Raw genomic sequence first — 26,016 nt, 5'->3', positions numbered from 1 at the left:
TTTACCTGCTCCTTTTATCATCATCATATGTGTTTAAATCTGTCATGAGTAGATACATTCAGAGAAAAGATGCACAACTCAAGAAGTACACAAGGATAACAGTTATGGTTCAGCAGTCATTACACTTTACTTTATCATTTTTGAGTTCACAGACCAACAACGCCCATTGGGATTACGATTGGTTAATGCCACATACTCTTGATATTTCAAGGTATTTCTTGTAACAGTGCTGATTTTCCTTCTCCATTAGCAAGTTGAACTGGCATGCTCAATAGGCCACTTTAATTATTCCAGGTACCTCCAAAAAAGAAATCTGACTGTAGTTATTTAAAGAGTTGGTGTCAGAGAGAGAGGAATGCTTTTCCTGAATGGACTGTAGGGATTAGAATGATGGGATTGAGTGCATTTTTGTCACCTAAAGATATTAGCTTCTCAGAGCTGGATGTGCAACCTGTTACACTTTGTGGTTCCGATGTATAGGGAATCATCCTACTTGTTTGGATCACTGGTTCAATTCTTGGCTGCAAATATCCACATGTTGACACGTACTTGGGATAGTCTTGATCCTGTATTGTTAGTGATTACATGCTATGATTATACGTTTGTGCATAATGCATGTCAATAGATGCCTTGATTGGCGAAGACTAGAACCTCACCACCCTATTTCTAAAACAAGTGGTATTTATGCTTCATTGTGCAGGTATCCACAGGGGTTGTTTCAAATTTGAAGGCTAGCTTTTGTTATTATTGTTGGGCTATGTTTATGGTCATGAAGGGTTAGTTGTGTTTATTTGTGATACCAGCTCTGCAAAGCCACCATGTCTACCCCCTTCTTTCCACCGCTGTCCCCAGAGTCTAATCAATGCCACACAGCCTGTCTCTGCATCCTTCTGTCCCAGCATCCTTCCTCCCGCCCTCCCTTGTTTGTCTTTTGTCGCCTTGCTTCTGCTCGTTATCTCCCCAGCACAACCCAAACTCGCCCACTATAGACGTCTGTCAGACAGAGCGAGAGACAGACTGGACAGAGAAGGGTCAGAGCTTTAAAGGACAGGGTTCCCTCTTGCTGTGAGCTGAAACTCTGTCATTTTTGAGAAATCTGTTGTACACTATATTTGCAGGTTGGTTTCTGTGTCTATCTAGCTGTAATGGTTGTGTTTGAAAAAGTTTAGACTACACTATGGAAAGTAGCATAGTCAGATCAGTTCGTAATTCACTACAGTTTTCACCTTAAGCACTTGCTGGCTGCAGGTACCAAAAAGTGATTTGATTGAACTGATTAGATTTTGGGAGTGATCTGGATCACTGTGTGGATCCAGGAATTTTTTGAGGGATTCTGTACTATTGGGAGATAGGGCTAATTTCGGAGGTCTGCGCTCTCCGAGTGCTTTTGTAGTTGATAATGAGATCATGATCACTAAATTTAATCGAATAATAACAAATGATTAAATACATTTGCATTGCATGTGAACCCACTAGTGGGTTCTTTTCTGTCATTTTCCTTAGCTCTCTCACTTCTGAAACTATCTGGACTACTAGTACTGGAATTGTAATACCCTCTGCTCCTCACTTAATTTTAAGTGAGAGCTGTTTTTGTTGTAGGGACAGAGTACATGCTGTGCTTTCAAGAAAGAGGTGGTGCACTCCATTGGCCACACATGAAAAAAGCAAAACACAACATGCAGCACAGTCATTGATTAGCTCGTTGTCCATGATCGTAGGAAGCTAAAATCATACCTGAAATTGAACCTTGTTGAGTTGCTCAGCTCTGGTAGAGTTTTTCTTTAATGACTTGTAAAAATGCTCTTTTTGGTCTTTCGGTCATGTTTTCTACTTTCATCACTGACCCCAGTCCTCTGACACTGACTTGTGCACCTGCTTTGGAAGAGGAGAGGAAAGGTGGAGAGAGCAAAGGCACCCTTTTACTATAGAGCAGTATGCATCCTCCTACACTTTAGAAATGAACTTGATGGTTGTTAACATGTGATAATAATGTCATCAACTATCTCTAACAATGTTTAAAGCTGTGTTTGGTCTGAATGATCAGCCCTGTCAGTGTATCTTCTAAAGAAACATATGAAGAAAGAAAAAGACTCAGGCTATTGCAGGTCTGTTGGTCAGGCTGAAGACTCCCTAAACTTCTTCATTCATACGCCTGATATTTATCGCCAATATGGGCCCATGTTCAACCAATATATATTGGTTATAAATAGATACCAACAATTCATCTTTTTAATTAATGTCTGCATCATGATGTATTTATTGTGCATCCCTATCATTTTAGTGAAATCAGAAATTCAACTCAACCCAGATAAGGTTTGGGAACACGAGTATGTCCTCAGAATGTGAAAGTGCACATCAAATTAAGAGATAGAGACATGCCCTTTTTGTTCTAGACACACATTTGTGACCCAATTGCCTCAACAACCCATATCTTTAGGTGCCTGCTGTGACTCACACCGCAGAACTCACCTACAGCTGTGACTTCAACATTAGCAGAACGTCGGTGTGGCTAATGGAGCGTGTATGAAGCCGAGGCATTAAGCAACAAGCTAAGATGCTGCTGATTGCAGTAATGTGGTCACTTCAGATTCAGCCTTGTGTGATTGAACACCTGCCTTTTGTGTCATGCTGGTAGCAGTGTCACCTTTAGCCTGAACATTTTTACATGCAAGAGACACAGTCTACATGCACAGTGCTCAGTTCTCTGAGTATGCTGCTGGTGAAAGCAGATGGACTTTTAGTGCAGATTATTGAAGGAACAAGAAAACTTGTGCTTTTGTATCCAACAAATAACATAGAAGTGGCAGCATGGTGTGTTTCAAGTCACAAGACTAACGTCGGACATCCTCTGGTGTGACTGTTGCACACACACTTCATGATCATGATTAAAAAATGCTACATGTTTCATCCTACTCATGCCACATTTAAACAGCATTTTGTTTATTATGTGATAAACATACTTTGTTAGCTAAAACAGCACTGAATTATAGTCTTAGACTATTTATCACCCCTTCAAAAATATCTTCAAAACCCTTTTTTTTTTCCTACGTTGCAGCTCTGGTGCATCATGAGCTAAGTTTTTAAGTATCTTTTTTATATATGATGATATCAGGGGACATATTAATAACATTGCACAGGTTTCTTTGAACTGCCTCTGAATTATTTTAGCTTTACAATATTACCCAAGAATAAATCCATCAGAGTTACATCAGACATGAAAGTCTGAAAGCAAATTCACACATGAAATAAAATGGTTTGATTTGAGGGCTTAACTTTGATGTTTCTGGCATGAAAAACTGCTTTGTGTTCACTTGCACAAATGATTCAAGAGTGTGAGTTTCTGTGCTAGCTTACAGCTGCTCAGTTCTTTACCTCGAAAAAAAGGAAAGTCTGCTGCAGCCTCTGCAGTGATACAGCAGATGATGTGTGGTTTTCACATCACCCTTCATGATTTGTTCAGTTTCCTGCTTTTTATATTGGCAGAGCAGTATAGCTGTATAGCACAGAAGCTGATGTCATGACAGCATGTATTTAGTGCTGCATGTCTCTTTTGATGCACATGTGCTGAGTCGTGAGAAGCTAGAGACGTCCCTCCTTAAGAGATTGTTAACGGGCAGCAGTAATGAATACTGCTGTGTCTTGTATGTTTCTGTGTCATGATAAGTCAGTGTTCCGGATGCCTCTGTGCTCAAGTGCAGCTGTCCTCTGTATGGAGGTTTGTGTGTGACGCCCTTTTCTGCATAAAAAAGGATTTCAAATGCGCATTCATCAGAGAGATGGTTCCTTTGTTGAGACTCCAGGGGATTCTTATCACACACTGAAAACCACTACTCAAATTTATTCCTGCAACATCCTACTATGTCATCAAACACAGAGCCATCTATCCAGTCATCATCGGTCTATCCATCCATTATCCATCTGTCCATCCTTTCTTTTTAAAGCCTGTGTTTTTACTGTGGTGCTAATAGTTTAAGTGCCAATATAACTATTAAAACCCTCTTTTCCCATTAACCCTCCATTTAACCATTGTTATCTTCTCCAGCCCTCCAACCCTCAGTCACCCTCCTCCTCACTCACTTCAAAGGGGCTGTATCTCAAAAAAGGGCTGGCCTGAAGTCCCAGGGGGTGTGCTAGAGGATGGTTGGCATATGTGATGGATCATGGCTGCACTGTTCGCTTCTGGCACCCTTAATCTTAAATTCTGAACAAATAGACCAACACCCAGCAGTGTGCATGAGACTTAACACCAGGACATGCACACTCCTCCACACTGTGTGACACGTGCACTGTATGAAATCACACATCAGGATCACAGAAGATGTGGAGAATCTAGAGCAATTTTAACATCAGTTTGTCTCGTTTTATGCACACAGACATTATTTATGCTGTAATTTTAAATGAATAGCTGCATGTGTTGTGGAGTTTTTATGAATATATATCATATATATAAAATACAATGCAATATTATCAGCAGATATTTAGCTGAAAATATCTGCATATTCTAGCTGTAGATATTGGCTGTATGCACAAGTAACCTTTACCAGCTGAAGTTGTTTTCTGTAGTTTTCCTTACGGTGTAAACTTTAAAGTAGTTTCTAAGGACTGACATTTTATTTATTAGCTACACTTATGTATGTGTATCTATATTGGTATCGACTAAAATGAATTTGTAAATATCAGCATACCAGATATTGGCAATAAATCCAGTATAATGCATTCCTAGCAGAGGGTTACTTTGATTAGGATTTTGTCCAGTGGTGGATTATTCTCCAAAAGTGCAAGATTTCTCACGGATTGACCAAGATATACATATCAGTCCATTAGCTTGGTGCTAACACGTGATAGAAATTTCTATTAAAGGGCTAACAGATAGTAAATTTATTTTTTGAAACAGTCTGATAAACTTAAGTAAAATAAATGTATATTTAGAAAAAGTCTATATTCTATAGGTTTGAAAAATGGTTTAATAACAGAGACACACATTATGTGCCCTAGGACAGGTCTAGGTGTCCTGTGGGAATTTATACTCCATACATAATTATTCCAGCTATACAACAGCTATTATTCCTAGATTTCAATGTAGTGCGACTTTAGTGGCTTGCTGTTAGGTATGACTCATGCAAAACTTTGGAAACCACTGTGTTAGGGGAGGCCATTCAGGTTATTACACTGTTTGCTTTGGGCTAAATTCCTACCTGGCTGATTTAGCAAAGTGGCTGAAGTGCACACAACCAAATGACAGCCTGTAAAAAATGCTTGTCAGATTTGTGACAATGTGACAGCAGAACATTTTTGTTTTCTAGATAACAGGATATAACCATTATAAACATGACGGAGCAGTTTAGGAATCACTGAAGCTCTAAGCAGACATGCATCCATACACTTTCCCAGTGATATCAAGTAATTCTGTCTTGTTTTCTTAACATATTATTTATGTTGTATCATTTGAGTCGAAAGAGCCCAAAGCATTAACAAATAGAGAAATAGTCATTAGTGTGGGCAATAGGAGCAGTGCATGAGTGTCTTTACTCTCAGTTTCCAGTCTAATGTTTTGTTTTTTAGACAACCATGAAATCACCCCAGTGTCACCACAGAACAACCTTATCTCAAGATATTAAGATAGATTTAGTTGCTATAATAGAAAACCAGCTTGGTTATGTCAAGATAATTATTTTAAGATGATTTAAGATCTCAAATGGCAATCAGATATTTGTCTTTAAAATGCATGGGTGCATGTCCACTTCAAGCTGAAGTGGACAATAAGTGGACAAGTTTTAAGTTGTGCTTTAATGGTGGACATAACATTATGATAGTGATTCATGCACAGTTGATACAGCTTTAGTTCAAAGGTTCTGACTTAAGAAAATTTGATTGTATAGCAAAGCCTTCTTCTTTAAGCGAACAGTTCTTTGCAAAGGTTCCTTATTTGATCAGACTTTTACCAGCTCCACTTTCTGGATGAAGCTATTGCAAAACAGATTCAGACAAATTCTTAAAAGTTTGTGAACCTTGACTTTGGAATATTTTGTAACAATATTTTTTTCTGTCACCAAAAAACTCCTTCCTATACATACATACATATATATTTATAATATGAATAAAGTCATGGCAGACAGGCATTTCTGTAAGTGGTGGATGAGATACTGTTGCAGTGGGGGTGTATGCTCTTGGTGCAGATGCAGCCCTCAGTGCTGTATCAATATTCAGATGAAGGATTTGATGCTCTGTATTTCTCTGCACAGGAGGTTGTGGATGCATACAGAGATGGAGCTCTGCAGGAAAAACACACTGCAGAATCCACATTTATCTTTACTCATTCAAGTCACAGAGTCTGTCATGTGTCTTTTATTTGCTCATCATAATGTATGTACTCTAGTGGATGTAGATAACATAAAGACTATTTGGCCATAGAGTTTTTTTTTCAATTCTAGTTCGCTGATGTATGTATGAAAATATTTATATCACTAAAAGCAGAGATTGTACTTTCTGAAATTGGTGGTTATTTTCTGCCTGCTGTTTTAAGTCGTCCCTCTCTCCTCCACTGCTGGCCTTGTTTTACTTTCTCATCCCTTTCCCCCTCGTCCCTCCTCCTCCCCTCCCTCCCTCCTTCTTGTCTTTTTTGGCTGTTGCTGCTGCAGTCTCCTGGCACACTCTGGACTTTCATACTGCTCAATATTAGCAACACAGTGAGAGAGGGAGGAGTGGAGGACAATGAGAGAGGGAAGAAGGGATGACAGAAGCATACTGATGACAGTAACAGCAGCCAAGCTCTGACAGTTACAGCACATGCATCATTCGGCTTTTGTCAGCGTAGATGCTCACTCCTAAAGAGACCAAATTAAGAGGAGGAAGGTCTAAGGCAGACAACGGCAAATGTGGTTGAGTAGTGTGATGTGCAAAAATGCAGATAGAGTAACCGTCTGTCTCCATGGAAGTCTGCTTTCTCAGAAGCCCTACAGTAAACATGCACTCCAACTCCAAGTTCTTAAGAGTGCTCTTAACAGCAAGCACCAAAGGTTATCTGTTCAAGTTTAGTTTGTCTGTAAACAGAACTTGGAAGAATTATGAAACATTTTCATAAAACCATTGTTACTTAGAACACAATTTAAGGACTGGGAGATATTCTGTGACGGGCTGGGTATTTTATCTGTCTTTTTCAAAGTGTAATTCAGGTTTCCATCAATTTATCAAATAAATGCAAGATTAAGTCTTTTTTCAAAGATGACCCAGGTTTTTTCTTTTGTTAGAAAACACCTCACCCTATCCTTTTTCAGTTGTATGCTTTAACCCTTCCATCTATAAAGATTTTGTCAGATGGATAACTCTTTTATCCTTCCTGTAAAGAAAAACAGTCTGAGTAGATGGACTTGCAAAAAGATTGCCCAAAGGGCATTTGAGAATGCAGGCTGAAATATATACAACAACATATAGAGAGTTCTTGTAATCAATCAAATATTGTGTTAACCTGAGACTGTCTTTTTTAACTTTATTTATTGTTGTTTTAACATATACAAAACATATGGCAAAATGAAGATCATGACATAAGTCCCCTGCCCCCACCCCCCACCCTCGCCCTTCAGGAGGCAAATAACTGGAGTATGTAAATTAAAAATAAAAAATTAAATAGACAAAAGAAAGAAAATAATAATATATTGCAAATAATAATTAATAGAACAAGTAAAAAGAAAAACAGAATACAAAAATAATAAAATTAAATAAGAGAAAAATGAAATAATATAAAAATAAACTGATGCTCAGAATTGAACTATCTGTTCAGTATTACCAGATAAAAAGTGTTTTTGGCACTCAGTGGTGCTGTCAGAAATGAAACTGGAGAGACTGGTAGAGTTGATTTTAACTCCATGTCCACCCAAAGGGGTCCTTCTTTGCCCCTGAGACTGTCTTTTAACTAACATTACACCAGCAGACAGGAACAGATGACAGTGATCCATTTAACTTTAAATAACTATAGAGCTCATTTGTGTGGTTCTGGGAGTAAAAATCTCATTCATTTTCACCATAGTGGATTTAATGATTTACTTTGTTATCAGAAGTAGCCAAGTTAGACTTACCAAGAAATGATGATATATGCTCCTGTTTAGGACAAAAGTTTTAAGATATCAGCCTTGTTTTAAGAAAAACATAGTTTATTTGCGATGTCAGCCAAATATACTACAGCACCCAAATTCCTTGATTGCCAATGACATCTCTGATTGACCTCGCAAATGACAGCTGTCGACTGTTGATGATGGCAATATATGTCTCAGCAGTATGAAACACATCTAAAATACATAAAACTGTAATTTTGTTGTCTTTCGTTTTGATGACTGTGTCAGATAAACTAGTATGCAAACATCTTTGAAGCCAAGCTTTGGCTGAACTTTTCTAACTGTGGTGTTTTGATAGTGACCCTGTGCTTTTTAATTTATTTTATTTATTTATTTATTTATTTATTTGAAAAGGACAATGCACATTAATGAACAAACGTATGAAGTACATACTGTAAATGCACCAGAGTTAGCAAAAATGCTAATTTTCATCTGTTGTCCCTTGGCAGGTCACAAAATAAAAAAAAAAAAAGAATTAAATTCATAAAATTAAACAAATACAAATATTAATTAATAAAGACTATATTTCATGAATATCATACAGTCAATCAACCAAAGTACAAAGTGCTAGAGTTAAAGTGCTAGAATTTAAGTGCAAGATTTTAAGTGCAAGAGTTTGAATACTGGAGTAAACGTATATCAGTTAAAGTGCATATTGCCAATGTATGAATTATTTGCATAAATACAGAAAATCAGTACAGAAAATCTCCATTCACATAGTCATTCATATTCAAATATACAAATACAAAGAAACAACAAAATACAGTGCATGTGTACATGCATTTGTATCTGTAACCCATAGACATTCTATTTTAACTGTGAGAGCAGGTTTGGTTGGTTATAAGCCAGTTTTTGAGATGAGATTTGAAGGTGGTAAGGGTCCAAAGTGGCAGAAAAATCAACTCAATTTAAATGACTGTCTCAGTTTTTCTGTATTTGTTCAGTGATGTGATCATGCATTTCTTATAAGAGATGTAGAATTAAGAGGCCTAGTGCTGTAGCTCAGCATAGTGGTCAATGTTAGGTGCCACTGTCCTAAACTCTTCATGCCCTACAGGCCTTTGTGTAGTTTAGGGGACTGAAAAATATGAAAAAAAAATTTAAATAAAATTCATATTAAATAGTATTATAATACATTAATTCTATATAAAATTATAAATCAGAAATATAAATACAGCATTCTAAAGATATGCAGCCTTTCTTAAATCCCTATTGTTCTTGATAATTTTGTGTATCATTTTGTATCATTAGACTGCAATGGTAATGGCAGAGGATGCTAAAATTAAAAACAATATTGAACCTCCATCCTTGAGGATGTTTTTTTCTGCTAGCCTCACATTATTTACTATCCCTATTTACTCTTAAGACATCTGGTCTCTAGTCTGTCTGTCTGAGTACTTTGCTTTCAGCCAGGACGAGGCATGACGACTATATCTCAAGCCAAGATGACTCATTATGGATAATATAACCCTTATACTGACAATGATTGTGCTTTTTCCATTATTTAGCAGAAATTAGCCCACTTTAAAAATGAATCCTGTTTATGTCCCTCCCCTCTTTAGTGTGTAAAAGAAACAACACAAGGAAACATGATAAAAATGGAGAGATGATTTTAGCACTGCATGTAGAGGAGGCAGAGGATGAGACAGCTGAGCAGATTGATCAACAGCATTTGACGCAGAGCAGATGAAAGAACACAACAAACTGAAGAGACAGATCGAGGTTGGAGAGGAGGAGGAGGAGGCACTAGACAGAAGGAGATGAAGGAGAGAAGGGAAGTGTTGGGTTTGTGTGTGGAAGGTGCTAAGAAGCAGGCTAGACTGTAGATGGAGTAGAAATATAAAAACTGTAACACTGACACAGAAACACATGAAACTCATTCAGATTTACAGAATGTTTTCCCACACACGCATTTTATCCGGAACATGAAGGAGGAGTTCAACAAGAGATGACAGGATGAATCAAAGTGAAAAGAAGGTTAAAAAGGTGTTTGGTTGTGCTGACTCACTGTGGCTGTTTCTGTGTCAGAGTAAAGCTCATTTAGTTGACTGTGTTTTGCTGCAGTGGGGAGACTGGTCTGGAGACAGTCAGTGCCTCAAGGTAGACCATAATAAATTCAGAGAAATTTTAAAAGCTCTTTCTGATGACTTTTTGATGCAAATGTGATGTGATTATTTTCTTCCAAATTACCATTTTAATGGCATGAAGTCGTAAACTCCAACATTAACCCATACTCTCTGTCTTTGCTCCCTCTAGATCTCAGAGATCTATGTGAGTGGCGAGTCAGGCGACCTCACAGCCAAAGAGAAGCTGTTAATATGGAGCCAGCAGGCGACAGAAGGCTACCCCGGCCTCCGCTGCGTCAACTTCACCTCATCCTGGAGCGATGGACGCATGTTCAATGCTCTGCTGCACAGATACAGGTAGGAGGATGAAGAGGAAGATTATGTTTTCATTTGTAGCAGTGAATTTTGAAGGGATTTACCATTTATTTTGCAAAAGATGCCTATGGCTTAGTAATTACAGATTAAAACATTTTATGTCAGGAGCATTAACCCATTTTCTGTTACGTTTTGGACTAGTGATTTTCAACCGATCAAGCCTCTGGACCCCCAGTTAACTCCTTGAGAAGAAATCAGATTTGTGGTCATTATTATAATAGGGTATGGTCTTTTATTATGATATTAATGACTAATGCTGGTCTATTATAGGCCACGGCAGAGAGTACAGTCTGGACCTGCTCTCTTTGTAAAGTGTCTTGAAATAACTTTGGTTATGATTTGGGGCTATACAAACAAGGATTGATTGATTTATTCAATATCAGTATAGAACTATATGGATCTCAGACAGTGCAAAATGTGACAATACAAAGAGAGAACACAAAATAAGCAAGTTTTAAAAGAGTTTTATAGACTTTTTGGGAACATTTTTCGCTGGCACACATTCACAACTCACTGAAAAGGGCTCTACAACTGGGTCCCGACCCACCAGTTGAGAATCACTATTTTAGACTACCTTGAACTGCTTTAGATGTAACCTTGCAAAGCAGATGGACACGCCCGTTTCCGTGTTTTCTCACTCGCGAAACCATCTTGCAAAGCTCCCGTCTGAACCGTTTGGGCCCGGTTAGAAAGTGACAGGACCCAATCAGCATCGAGGGGCAGTACTTTCGGGCGCGGTGGAGTCGTGATGTAAGCAAGCAGACATAAGCATGGATGCTGCTAAAGCACCAGTTTAATCAGACCTTGACGACATTTCTTCATTAAAAGAAGAACAAAGAACAGCGTTGAGTTGTTTTGTTTTCAAAAAAGAAAGTCGCGTACTGACATGTCTACAGTCACCATTGTTCACGGCATTATGCAGGTCTCTATGGAGCTTACTCCTTCTGTAAGGTTGCAGGCACGCAGCTCGGTAGCAGCTACGTCATGTGTTTTGTTGCTCTGATTGGCCCGTTTTTATTCTAACTTTTTTTGCTTTTGTGTTTTGGTCTTGCCTTTTTGTCAAACTCTCTTGACTACTCTTTGTTTTTGCATGACTCTCGAATGTTTATTCTGTTGTCTGCCTGAGTTGAATGACTTTTTTATGAACATCTGTTTTCAAACAGGCTTTATAAATAGAGTCATTTTTATGTTAATACTTCCCCTCTGTGTGTTTTTCCAGGCCAGACCTGATCGACATGGGAGTGGTGTCACGGCAGAGTAACCGGGAAAACCTCGAGCAGGCCTTCGAGATCGCTGAGTCGCTAGGGGTGACCAGACTGTTGGACGCTGAGGGTGAGACAAATTATCTGGCAGAATAAACAGACCAACTGACTCCCTGTCTGCCCAGGGAGGAACAGGGACTTTTTTTACTGACCACATTATAGTAACAGAGCTTTGCATTGTCAGATTTTGTCTAGGGATTTTTCACAAAAAAATCTAGAAAGTAGAATAAAAATTATTTTGTTTCTGTCTGTTTCTAGTTTTGGTAAAGCTTTCATGTTAAATTATGCAAACATTTGAACACACAAGCCAGCCCTAATAATGACTGGCTGGTAAATACTTTAAGACTCTACCTTTTTTTTTCAGTTTTAAGCCTTTCTTTATTGTGCTTGCTTGTATATATTCTCTTGATTCACTTACAGTTTTGTATTTTGGCATACACCTTAAAACTCACTCAGCAAAGACTAATAATCTTAGCAAAAGTTACATTTTTGCTGAAATTGGTCCTGATGTTAAGTCTTCTAGCCTGAGTTTTTCATTCAGAGGCATCCCAATTCCACCCTCTTTTAAAGTAATATGTCATTGCTACAAAGTCATTAAGCTACATCCTGACTAAAACTTAAAAAAGACAAATAAGTTAATTGTTTGGTTGAATGTTATGTTTTCAATTGTACATTTTTAACTTTTTGTTCCTTTACTAGTCAAATGCGGATTAAAGGATTTTGACATCCTATATCTTATCATTGAAGGTCAAGATTGCCATCTTTATGTCTTTCAAAACATGTTACCAGATAATGACATAAACACCAGACTTTTTGCGTTTTTTTCTCCTCTAGTTCTATCGTTCTCAAACTTCTTCTCCTGCTCTTTTTTCAGATGTTGATGTCCCGTCCCCAGACGAGAAGTCAGTCATCACCTACGTCTCTTCTATCTATGATGCCTTCCCTAAAATCCCTGAGGGAGGAGAGGGCGTCTCTGCAAATGTACGATACAATCTCCCTCATTTACATATCTTCTTGCATGCCTAATTGGCCAATGAAAAGTGTTTTTAATTGGATTTTTCCAACCTGCACACAATCTCAATGACTATTTTTCACATTGCTGCATCATGCCTCATTTGCTGAGTCGTCCTTTAAATGCATGAACTACAGTTTATTATATTGTACACAACATTAGCTTTATTTGCCACTTATCCAGTTAACTTTTGAGTTATGTCTAAATATATGTTATGTAATATACATGCATTGTCATGTTCATTTTTCATGCCAGCCTTAGCAGAAATGTTAGTACGATTTTGCAGATCATCAACTCTTCAGCGTCATGAGTAATGACCTGCAACTTTCAAATAATGATGCAATCAGTTAAACAGTGCTGCAGTCATTTATTATAAATAACTCCCAATAGATGTATGTTTGTAATGTTTGGTCTATACTGAAAAATCCCTTTTCTCATCTCTCCACCTTTTTTATGTTCTCTCGTCATCAGGAGGTGGACCAGCGCTGGTCTGAGTATCAGTCAAGGTTCTCTTCTCTGCTCCAGTGGAGCCGCCAGCATACAGCCCTTATGGCTAACAAGAACTTCCCACAAAACCCTGTGGAACTCAAGGTAAGCAACCAAGATTTGAGTCTGTATCATGGTGCAGAGATGGGTATACTCTCATTTATGCCCCACATTTTTTAAGAGCCCCATCCAGCAACGGGCAGCTATTTTGTTATTGAAATTTAATGCATACTAAGTAAACCTAAAAACAGGCCAGTTGTATTTGTAAATTGATGCTCAACTCTCTGCAGCTTAAAGCAATAAAGAATACTCTAAAATAATAATGAGGAAAAAGGTGGAAAGGTGAAAAAGTACCACTAAGAGAAGATTTAGAAGTGGGTATAGTCTCTGAATAAGCATATATACTTTCACCATAAACCTTGGTACACCCTTGGCTACAGCACTGGGGTTTTGTTCTCTGCGCTGTAGCTTTTAATCAAACAAAATAATTTTTTCCCCCCTTTTGCTATTTTGGGGTATGATGTGGATTCATTCTCTTCTTATCTGCTACTGTGCAGTCAACAGAAGTGGAAAAAGTCCTTCAGTATTATACCCAAGTAAAGGTACAGTTACTCCAGTTAAAATTTGCTTGAGTAAAAAATAAAAGTACTGATTTCAAAATGCACTAAAAAAAGTACCCAAAACACTGCTCAATAACAGTAATTTGAGTAGATGCAATTAGTTACTTTCCACCTCCTTTAAAAACAAAACAGCAAGTATTCCCCAACAGGCCTTGAAAAGTCATTCACCTGATTAATGAAGTATCTTGGGTGCTGCAATGTAAATTATAGCGTGAATTCATGCTTATTTGAAGACGAATTCGGTTATGATGGCAATCCAATTCCTTTATATTTCCTCACCTTTTTGCTGTTCAGTCCTAACAGCATTCAGCTAGGAAGAAAAGAAGCTGACAGGCAATTTCTGTAAAGCCTTGAGAGAACAAATAATGGCAGACAGAGGGAGGAAGGGATGGGCTTTAATAAAATGGTCAACAACACACAGGTGGAAGGTGAGCGAGAAGGAGAGAAGAATTCAGATTTAAAGAATTAATTAGCAGGACAGCGCTGTGATATTTGGAAGAAAGAGAATGAAATGTAAAAGAGATGTTCCTGGAAGGGAAATAATATTTGACATGATGTTTACAGAACAGAAGAAACTAAGGATTGAGAATATGAATCAGTTAAATATCTAGCTTGAGATGAAGGTGTGATAACTTGTTACTGGATGGCAAGAGAACCCGGCTGTAATAACACATCTTTTCTCTCTGATAACAGGGTTTCACTCTGTGACTGACCTTAAACAATACTGATATTAATCCCACAGTGCACATTCACTTCATTGTTTCTCGTCTTTCAGGCACTTTACAACGAGTACGTCCATTTCAAAGAGACAGAGATCCCGTCAAAAGAGCTGGAAAAAGGTCACATTGAACACCTCTACAAATTACTGGAGGTAAGAAGAACCAGAGGAAGAACAATGGACAGAAGGAATGATTTTAAAGAAGTAGAGATGGAGGAAAAGGTAGCAAACATTTGGCAACATGTGTAGAGCGCACAGTGCATCACGGGTTGAGCTGAGGGGTATCTTGAGCATTTCAATGAAAGACAGGGATTTTTAATACAGAGTTGAGTCATACATTTGTCTCCTGAAGCAAAATCCTTACCACCGTTTTGCTGTTATCAATGGTGCAGATTGTGTGATTGCACACAAACACATGATGGCTGTTAATAGTTCCTCCTTTATTCTTTCTCAGCTGATGTTACCAGACTGTGTGTCCATGGAGCTTATTATTTAGCTCATTATGTTTTGATGTCATGGGCACTTGTAACACAGTTTGTACCTTTTACAGTGTGTTAATGTGCAGTAAAGCATGATGGGCCTTAAGGAATGTAATCAATATGTGTGTCCAGGTGTGGATAGAGTTCGGTCGTATTAAGCTTCCTCAGGGCCTCCACCCCAACGACCTCGAGGAGGAGTGGGGAAAACTCATTCTGGAGATGCTGGAGAGAGAGAAGGCTCTACGGCCGGCTGTGGAAAGGTACATACACATGGACATCCACATAAATCGATTCAAATATTTACTCCTAGCAGGATGCATGCTACTAAAAATAAATAAACCCATGCAACTTTAATTTCTTTTCATTCAGGATTTTTTAGGGATGTGTCTGTCATTTTTCTTTTGGTTTCAGGTTAGAAAAGCTGCTTCAAAGAGCCAACAAGATTCAAAACATGGCTCTGGATTGTGAGGAGAAGCTCACCCTTGCTAAGAACACACTCCAGGCTGTGAGTGCTCCTAACCTCTTATTTCCATCTTCCTTTAATTCCTGACATATACACAGAAAAATGCACATTCAGGATTGTGGGGCTTATGCTTGGTGAATGTTGGATAATCAGCGTAGTAATGTATATTGTGTTAACAGGTACAAGTTTTAAAACACTACCCCTCTGAAAAAAATTTAAAAATCCTCATCACTTTGTCTCCCTTGTTGCACTCTTTCCACTGAATTCTGGTGCCACCTGAGCATAAACTCACTTTAAAACAGTTCCAAATTCCATGTTTCATTTTTATCCACATAGCTACTTGAGTGTTGTCCTTTCTTTGTTTGCTTTTGAACTTCTTCTTCAGAGATCCTGCTGGTGTTTGTTTCCTCATGAGATCTACTTTGTTTTCGCTCGATTGTTTACTAAATCTTTGGCAAGGGAGCACTAAAAAATAATGAAACGGCTCACAATAGTGAACCTGGACACATCAGCTAAGTAAGCAAATCAACAATATATCAAATCTTTTGTGCAGGATATGTCTCGAGTGGAGAGCGGTGAGGCAGTGCAGTGTGAGAGAGAACTGGCGTGCTACCTGCAGGACTGCGAGTCTCTCATTAGACAACTGAACCAGGAGCTTAAGGTCCTCCGAGATGAGAAATACTACCAGGTTGAACAGCTGGCATTCAGGTGAGTGTGGACTGATTGGAGTTACTTTTGATTGATGGCTGGCTTGGTTTACTTAAATAAGCAGTGAGATGAAGGTTAAACTCTCTCAGAGTGAAGTTAATTAGTATATTAAAGGCAATTATGGAGAATTACAGAGCTTGTTATGTGTAATTGTAGTTCAACAGGTTCCATTGTTTGTCTTTTAATATCTGTTTGTACCCGCTACAGTAAATCCTTTCTGTCTCATACTATGAATGACATATTCAAAGATGCTTTCATGTACATTAGTGGTGCCAAAAATGATGAAAGACAAAACACTTTTGGCTTTTCAGGTTTCAGTTTACTGAGTTTGAGGCTGCCATTCTAAAATTTTTTGATGAACTAGCTTTTCCTTTTCTTTCTAGCCTTCTTTGCACAGACCTCCTGGAACCAGCATTCCTACTTTTTCTTTCTTTTTTGTTCTCCTTCCCCTATAAGGCAGAGACAGTAAGGCAGTGTATGTTACTGCAAAGAACATCGCTAATGACCTGAAAAGAACAATATGGGCTGCCATAACACAGCCGCTGTGGAAGACACAATATATTTATCATAGCCAAGAAAATGTTGGATGATACGTCAAAGACAGTTAAATAAGGAAGCATGAAATGTTTCTAAAAGCTGCGGTTCTGTTGCTGCAGTTCATTCATGTTTTTTGCTGCTTACTTGTAATGGATTATTCATGTTCTGGTATCCATACCGTGCATTAAAGTAAGGGTGACTACTTTATATTACTGCATAAGTGCTGCAGGGGTGACCTTGTCATCCCAGATGCTAGGACTGAATATGTCCCCTCCAAACACAAATCTCTGGCAACAACAGGATTGCATCAGTGACTTTTGTTCGGATTTTTCTTTAGAAATAAAACCAGGTTTAAGAATTTTAAAGGCGGAAATGAAAAATCCAGATGGTGAGGATATATTCATCTGAAATATCTAAATCACACCACATTATCAATACTCAAAAGTTTATCACCACCAATCTAATCAACACAAGTATGTTCAATACATTGTCTTGACAACATCTGAGGGCTGAATCAGACATTTTTAGCCTTTTCTCAGGCATGTAAAAGCTTGAAAATTCATTACTTTGGACTAATTCTGACTAAATTTATCAGAATCGGCTTTATTGGTAAAGTATGCTTACACAAAAAGAATTTGACGCAGGTTAACTTTTCTCTCAATGTACAGGAATCAAACCATAAATATGAAAAAAAAAAAAACTAAAATTCAGATTTAAGTATACAGAGCTATGTACAAGGTCTTGATGACTATTTTAATAAATAAATAAAAGTCTATGTGCAATGATGGTATGTTGCAAGGTGTGCAAAGGGGAGCCAAAATCTGCTTTAATATGACAGAGCTGCATGAGTTAGATACAAATGTTTAACATAATTAAATCTAATTAGTGCAAATGTGCATATGATCATGGATAAAAAAATGTAAAAAAAAAAAAAACAGCTCTTAAACTTGTGTCAACCACTGACCTTATATCAGGAATGTAAGAAAGAAATCTGGATTAAAAATCCATAGGTCTGATAACTCCTATACTGTAATTGCGGCAAATAAACATTGAGATCATGTTTTAAGATCTTTCCTCCCATAACTGAAGTGTTTGTCCCTCTTCTCCAGAATTTCCTGCCTTCAAGAGGAGCTGGTCTCCCTCAGACTGCAGTGCTCCAGCCTCTACAGAAAAGGGCACTTTACTCAGGCACTGGGCACCATGGGGGCAGAACACACCAGCCACAGATCCACAGACAGTGGCCTCTCACTGGGGCAGACGCTGCTGGGAGCTGTGGGCGCAGTGGGAGCCGTTGGTGCCGCGCTGCTGAGGCGACCCATGGCTCGCTCCCAGCTGGTAGCCATGTCTTCATCAGAAGATGAAGGAAGCCTGAGGTTCATCTATGAGCTGCTTGGCTGGGTGGAGGAGACACAGGTTAGTCTCTAGACCTCTAGGCAAGTAATCTTTACAGTTATTGGTAGATAATTTGGTCATTTCCTTTGTGAATATTCCTGATTTTTTTTCCCATTGAATTTTCAAGAAACAGTACAAAAATGCTTTTAAGGCCTTGATAATAGTTCGTTTTAATCTGTAAGAGTAGATGAAAGTCATTGTTCAATTTAGCCAAATAACACGAGAAACAGCTCTTGTACTACAGGGAAACATAATTTAAAAAATGAATATTTTGAAATATTATAGCCCCCCTTACTCTTGAAGCATGAATTTTCCTCATTTCCAACCACTACCAACCAGGAACGTTACAACTAAGCTGGTTCATATTTGAGATAAAATGTTGTTCATGTTTTCATATCAGTAATAAAACAAGTCTACACTAAAAGTACAGAATGCCTGTTGTCTCTTTTTAAATGGAGGCAGAAAACTGAGCAAGTTTAGGTCAGATATTTGGTTTGTTCAGAGCCATATTGATCTTTGTTCTTGTGTGTCTCAGGAGCTTTTGGAGCGTGCTGAATGGGGTGCAGACCTTCCCTCAGTAGAAAACAACCTACAAGAGCACAACAGGATCCACACTGCAGTAGAGGAGCTGATGAGCAGCCTTCAGGAAGCACGCAGCTATGAAGTACTTATATCACTTGTACATGACCTCAGAGATGCTCCTCCTGAGTGTTAACTATTCTAATCAAGCTTCACCATCTTCTGCAGGCTAAAGTCACTCCAAACTTTAAGAGCAGTTACTCTGAAACCCTGGCCAAGCTGGAGCATCAATACTGCAAACTACTGGTCAGTTAATGTGTGTTTTATGTGTGTCAGTGTGTTCATTTTATCCCAATTCTTTGTTTCCCACATCACCCCCTTCTCTAGTTAATCCCATTACACCGTGACAGCTCTCTCATGCTAAGAACACAATACCGCATCTGCCCGCTTTCCTCTCCTAAAATACCCCCCTCTGTAATTTCATTTCTTTGTGCCCTCTCCTCTCTTAATATGTTTTTAAAAAACTGAAGATTTTTTTTCATTCCTTACACTGTTTTGTGCACATGAAAGAGCATTTTCACACTTATGTAGGTCAAATTGAAGTTACAGACACATTTCCTAAGTTATGAGACCCTCTACCTCTTCATTTACTGACCGTATGTTTCCTCTAATAGCCATATGTTCAGCTCTCAGTTCACTGGCAGTTTTATGTCATTTAAGCACTCACAGATGTACTATTTTTACAGACCAACTTAAACTAAACTAATCTAACAGAATAGCCGTAAAAACGAATACAGTTTTTTTAATCCAAAGCAAGAAGTAAAAACTAAATAAAAATAAAAAGTCATGAAAAATCCCATACTAGTATAACCTGGACTCTTACAAACTTTTCATCTGAAACACAGTATACGTATCTCTGAAAGGAAATGCGTACCTACGCAGCTTACATAGCTGCTTTGTGAGCATAGCTTTAGCTACTTTGCAACGTTAGCTACGTAGCCCATTATCTTTAGCAACATGAGCTTAAGCAAACATAGCTAAAGCTAAATTAGCTACGCAGATAACATAGATACATAGCTTTGTGAGCTTAGTTTTAGCTCTTTAGCTTACATAGCTAACTGAGCTGTGTAAGCTACACTCATTATGTGTGACTGGCTTAGTGGAGGACAGGCTTTTCTCCTATAAGCAGACTGTTTACTCTGCTTTATTACACATTTGGTATTTATGTTCTGCAGGTAAGGTTTTTGACCTTTAGCTTTTGGTATCCTAACCCATACACCCGTTTCAGAGTGGGAGTGTGTTTTGCTGCTTGTGTGTGCCACGCGTGTCAGCTCTGGCTCCTGCCGTTGCGGCTTTCACACACGGCGTGAGTTTTCTGTGTGTCAGCCGCATCTCCCTGCTCTCAAAGCCCTTACCTTCTTCATAAGTTTTACCTCAATAAATCCCCCTAAAAGCGACTTGATTCAGTGTACAGAGGAAGTTTGCTGGGAACTATTCAAAATAAAAGCATTTTGTACAGGTGAATGGAGTTTATCTATAGAAATGCTAAACCGGGCTTTTACTTTAAAAAGCACAAACCAAAAAAGCATTCATATGGTGTTTATCTTTTCTTGACATATTCAACCAGTGTGGAGACATAAAGCTTCACTAATATTTGCTCTTTAGAGAACAACTCTATCAAACAGGCACTTTAAGCTTGTGGCCTTCCTCAGGGTTATCAAGAAACACATTGTAAACATATTTGATGTGCATATTTGCCACAATGATGTAAATATGGCTCTCATTTATCATTTTCCTGTCTAATTTGGTCCACAGCAGCACCCGTGGTGCGCGGAAAAAAAAAGGCGAGACTTCGAATCTCTCAATTCTTCAGGCATATCAGCCGCACGAGACGTGGCGCACATGCAGGCAGTCTGAAAGCCCTGACTTGTTAACATGCAGTCAAACTGAAAATCCATGCATGTCGCTGTCAAGACTCACGCGTCACTCTCCCAGTCTGAAACGGGCTTTACCTTGACGATAAACAGTAGTTTATTCCAGTTTTATTTCAAAAGTTTTAGCATGCATTTCCATTCAGAGATAAACAGCAATACAAATGAGCAGTTATAAGATTGACGGTCAGTGACTGTCTTGTATACTTTTAACGTACAGTTGAATTTATTCTTTGATAATTATACCACTTAATAAGCTGAATAAATAGGTATAGTTGTAAAATCTTAAATATTGTTAAAACATGCCAATTTTACAAATTTAGAGGACTTTTTGCCTGTAGTTGTTCAGATTGTGCATAAATCTGAAAACACTACATGCTATTTAGCATTAGTAAAGAATTAGTAAACACTAAATTCATTATTACAAAGCAGTAACAACTAATATGCCATTTAAAACACAGTTGTTTGTTGATGCATTATTACACTATTAACAGATATTAACTCATCATTTATAAAACATTATTAAATGATTTATGTTGATTTTAAACAGTTATAAAACTCTTCATTGATACATTTTTAAAACATCTGTAAATTATTAACTCATCATTTATAAAGCATTAAGTAACTTAAATGTTATTTAGTGCAGCTAAAATGCTTTATGGATGCATCAGCAAAGCATTAATAAAATATAACTAAAGGATATGGTTATGTTGACCATTGACATATCAATAACCTAATAATGCTTTATAGATGATGAGTGAAGTGTTTACTAATGATCTCCTAATGTGATGTTGATGCTAAAACTGTGGAGCTACCATAAAGTGTTATTAAGAAATCAATATCTTTGCATTTGGTCAATTTTTTAAAGACCGTGTCCAGCATCTCTTATTAATCTTCCAATACTAACACAAAATGCAAACTACCAAAAAATTGTGGAATTTCTTTATTTTTGTCCCCCTGAAGTACTGATCAGCATAATGATGATGCTTGTTTGTGCTGTTGCCATAGGAACATTCGTCATGGCGCCTGCGGAGCTTGGAGAGCCTGCATGCATTTGTGTCCCACTGCACCGAGGAGCTGATTTGGCTCAATGAGAGGGAGGAGGAGGAGATCGCCTTTGACTGGAGCGACAACAACCCCAACATGAACGCCAAGAGAGAATTATACAGCGTGAGTGCAAAGAAGGGGAAATAAATTCACTGACAGTTCCCTCTGACAAAAAAAATGAAAGAATTTGGAAATGGACGGAAGATTTTTATTTTTATTCTAGTAAATGAAAAAGCGAACACAGAAATGAAACAAGATCACCAGAGTTTCTGCTGGGCACAATCAGTCCAAGTACTTTTGAGTGTATCAGCATATATGTTTTTATGCGAATTGAATTCAGACTGTTTAAATGCATAGACATGTTATTTTTTTACACCAAACCTGTGACTTACAGTCCTTTTTTCCTGTCCTGTTTACAGGAAATGAGGATAGAACTGGATGAAAAACAAGAAGTGATGCGGTCACTCCAGGAAACAGCGAATCGTCTGTGTCAGGAGAACCATCCCGCCAAACAGACCGTGGAGGTGAATCGCTGATTTTATTCTCTTTGACTGAGTGACCTTTAAGGATTCTGGATTTTGCCCCAGGGACTTATTTAAAGGAACAGTTGAACTAAAATGCTTCTGTTTCAGTGCATTATACTGTGTAACTGATATTTGTTATGTTGTATTGTTTGGTAGATGTAAATACATTTCATAAAGGGAATATGTGAACTTTTATTAAAACCTTTTCGGCACCTTTTTATGATTGTTATGTCCATTCCAAACCCTGAATAAAGACTTTGTTTACTGGATTAACATTACAAGAATAGGATATGGTGTTCATACTGATCACATGTGTATACTGCACTCTAAATGATGAAGACCATCATGCTTGTTAATGCCTTAAAGCTACCTTAAGATGCTTGAACTATACTTGACTTTAATGTGACAATGTGCTTGTTTCTTCTCTTTGCCCTCATCTCTATGTGTGCATCATCAGGCCTACAGTGCAGCCCTGCAGACTCAATGGCAGTGGGTAGACCAGCTTTGTGTTTGTGTGGAGCAGCATCTCAAAGATAACACCGCATACTTCCAGGTGAGGCATCTACCAATTGCAAGAACGTATTTCAGTATGATTTAGAAGTAAGTTTTAATACTAGAATACACAAATGTGAATTAAACTGTAAAATACGGGACATTTATAATTAAGTTGTTATTGCAAATTATCAATATTTTTATCAAACTGTACATCTTCAGACCATAAACTGTAGAACCAGTATGGACTGGGCTTGACCTACATTTGAATAAGAAATGATTAAAAATGATGGCTACGAATGATGATTAGTGCCAAATGTATTGTAAGCTACACTGCTGCCCTGTTTGCTCCCACCACCTACCAGAAAAAAAGAAATTCTGTTCTCTAAAGATTTATAGAACCATGTTATCAGGTGAAAACAGAATTTTCTGACACTACACATCTATATATCACTAGAAATATAAGAACTCCAGAAAGTCACAATTTTATTGGAACAATGCCTAAAAAAAAAAAAAATGAATAGAGGACTGCTCACACCCCAACTGATTATAGGCAGGAGTTTGCTTTTTTAAAGAGCAGTCATGACTTTCAAATTTGTACCCTACAGTATGAGATTGAACACCACACTCTAAACTAACTTACAACCTAACTTGTTTCCACATACACTGAGCTTTGATAACGACAGCCCCCAAAACATCTTCTGTATTAACTTGTATGAATTATTTTACTGAAAGGGATTAAAGCTGCTCCTTTTAGGTCTTGTGAAAGTCATCTTAATGTGTTAACTCTGTCTCTGTCTGTCAGTTTACAAGCGATGCCCGGGACTGTGAGTCGTACCTGCGTCAGCTTCAAGAAACCATCAAGAGACAGTACACCTGTGACAAGAACAGCAGACTGAGCAAACTGGAAGACCTGCTCCAGGACTCAATGGTAGCTAGCCCTCATTACAATCTTGTACACCATATAGCGCAATATATAACCCCTATATCCTTCTTTGCAAATGATTGGAAGACACAATACATGCTTTCTTTTTTAAAAATTTTAACATGGTGTTGTAGTCTGTCTATCTATGCAAATAATTAATGAACCCCTAACATTAATAACCCCTAACAATAGCACATTTAAAGCAACCAGGTTTTTACGGAATAAAAATATACAAGAAAACAACTATACACAGTTTATCATCATAATAGTTGTCAAATCTGTTGGGATGACATTTTGTCATCTTGAATTGAAGACCAAAGAGAAGAGATTTGTCTTCAACAATGATTTAAAGCATTCAAAAGTGACAGATCAGATTTGAGGTAGCAAACTGTTCCCAGGTTTGGGGCAGTGATTAGAGGGCTCTGTCATTTTGGTGTCAAGCCTAGTTTTAGGCACACCCAGCTAGTGGCTCTTAAATTTGGAGGCCATGCTGCTTTTTTGTGTTCTCAAAGCAAACTTATCAAAATCAGAACTGAGTGCAAAACAACGAAAACAGAAGTAGAATAAAGGAGTAAAAGGCTGTGCAACTATTGCACTGTAACTTTCAAGAAACCTGGATAGAATTGACTAGAAAAACAGCACATAAAAGCAATATAAGGTGTAATGTGAAGACTAAAGGTTCAATGGAGGAGCATGACATTGCAAAAGTAATCCTAGACAGAGGTTTGATTATGAGTCATTTGACAATATTGTCAAATTTGACAGTAAGTATTTTTATAACAGTACAGCGACATAGAGCAACAGTTTCCAAAGTGTTAACACACCGTTCTCATTCCAAATGTTGTGCTCGGCCTCAGGCAGCTGCAGTACGCCACATGACAGGGTGAAGTAATCTGTTAGAGAAGGCCTCTGCTGAATCATCCCCCCTGTGGTACCAGTGTGAGAGTGCCATCTTCACACCTAGCATACACACAGACACACATATATGCACAAACGCATACACACCTCTGACTTCAAACAGATGGCAGAGTTCATGTGGGCTATGCCCCACAGGCTATAGCAGTGAGCGTATCCTTTTAATATAGAGGTGTGTTCACACACAGCTGCTTTATTTCACACATCTGCACACTGTTAGCTTTGTTACATGCAGTATGTGACTGTATACACATGCTAATTTACTGTGTATACATCTTTGCCTGTGTGTCTGTTCATGTATGTGTTTTATTAATTTCCATCTCAAATGAATTAAGTTTCCTTTTCCCTGTTCATCATGAGCATACACAGTAGGACACTTCTGACTGACAAAATTAAAACATAAAGCCGAACCTTATTTTGATGTCATAATGACTGGGGAGAGGCTGAATGGGCCCCTTCACCCTCTTGAAAACGGGAATTAGAGTTTAGAAGAGCCAGCTTGGCTTAGCCTGATTTTCTCTACTGAATTACAGAACAGCCCTCTATTTACATTTTTGTATCTTTTTCCCATAACATTTCCTCATCATCATTATATTCCAAAGGTTGAACTTTCTCCAACATTTATTACATTCACATGCTAAAGTCATACAGTCATGGCTTGATAACGCTATTTCTTTGTACTCTTGTCCTAATATAAATTCACAGCAGGAAAATAGATTTACTTGGAGCATGTTCGACTCTGGAAGTAAAAGGCAATATGTCTCCTAATAGGACCCAACAGGTTAAAAATGCTCAATGTATTTGTTGAAACTGATTGCATAAAAGGTTTTAAGAAGAAATACTTTTTTTGAGTATGAGTCAACTTAGAATATGTCACACTCACATTGTAATCCCAGATGAATGAATAGAACACAAAATATTAGAGGCAAGTGATTTCAAAAACTTTCAACACTCACTGAAAAACTGCATTTATTTAGTAGCAGGTATGTAGCCATTTTAAGTTACTTCAACTCAGTTTTACTCTTACATTTGTGTTTAGCTAACTTAAGCTTTTCAGGTAAACTACGCTGTGGAAGCTTTCCAACAATTTAAACATCTGTTCAAATTTAACACTAAACATGTCTAGATATGTTTTTTTCATAAAGCTGCAGGTTCTTCATCCACTGCAGTTTTCTCCTGTGCTTTTGAACATTCATGCCATTCAAGGAAGTCCAGCCTAAATTACTAAAAGGTGCACACTGAACTCGGACGTCCTTTTCTAAAATGTACAGTGTACTATCCCTTGTATATTGTGTTTGCTCCCGACAGGCGTGAAATATCTAACCGAGTCAGTAACTTCACTTGTGGTGCAAAAGTGTCTTATGCCCAAAGGCATTCTTGGAACACTAAGCAGATTGATGGATGATTGTCCAACAGTTTGAGTACATTTTTTAAAAA

General features: G+C 38.0%; 1 protein-coding gene across 25 annotated transcripts in view; it reads left to right on the top strand.

Annotated features, from left to right (window-relative positions):
• macf1a (microtubule actin crosslinking factor 1a) overlaps nt 1–26,016 on the top strand; it is a 297,525-nt gene that overhangs the window by 160,294 nt on the left and 111,215 nt on the right. For all 25 annotated transcript variants that reach the window (XM_041809559.1, XM_041809550.1, XM_041809549.1 and 22 more), the window contains 15 exons: nt 10,365–10,531; nt 11,769–11,881; nt 12,686–12,792; nt 13,295–13,414; nt 14,705–14,800; nt 15,259–15,386; nt 15,538–15,631; nt 16,143–16,297; nt 17,944–18,247; nt 18,762–18,890; nt 18,974–19,051; nt 21,685–21,846; nt 22,143–22,247; nt 22,705–22,800; nt 23,545–23,670. In XM_041809559.1, the coding sequence (XP_041665493.1) occupies nt 10,365–10,531; nt 11,769–11,881; nt 12,686–12,792; nt 13,295–13,414; nt 14,705–14,800; nt 15,259–15,386; nt 15,538–15,631; nt 16,143–16,297; nt 17,944–18,247; nt 18,762–18,890; nt 18,974–19,051; nt 21,685–21,846; nt 22,143–22,247; nt 22,705–22,800; nt 23,545–23,670 (1,980 nt within the window). The remainder of the gene's footprint in view (nt 1–10,364; nt 10,532–11,768; nt 11,882–12,685; nt 12,793–13,294; nt 13,415–14,704; nt 14,801–15,258; nt 15,387–15,537; nt 15,632–16,142; nt 16,298–17,943; nt 18,248–18,761; nt 18,891–18,973; nt 19,052–21,684; nt 21,847–22,142; nt 22,248–22,704; nt 22,801–23,544; nt 23,671–26,016) is intronic.

This window comes from Cheilinus undulatus, linkage group 16 (genome assembly GCF_018320785.1).
Source record: "Cheilinus undulatus linkage group 16, ASM1832078v1, whole genome shotgun sequence".
NCBI classification, from domain to species: Eukaryota; Metazoa; Chordata; class Actinopteri; order Labriformes; family Labridae; genus Cheilinus; species Cheilinus undulatus.
Note: the sequence above shows the minus strand (reverse complement) of the source record. Positions and strands in the feature narration are given on the sequence as shown.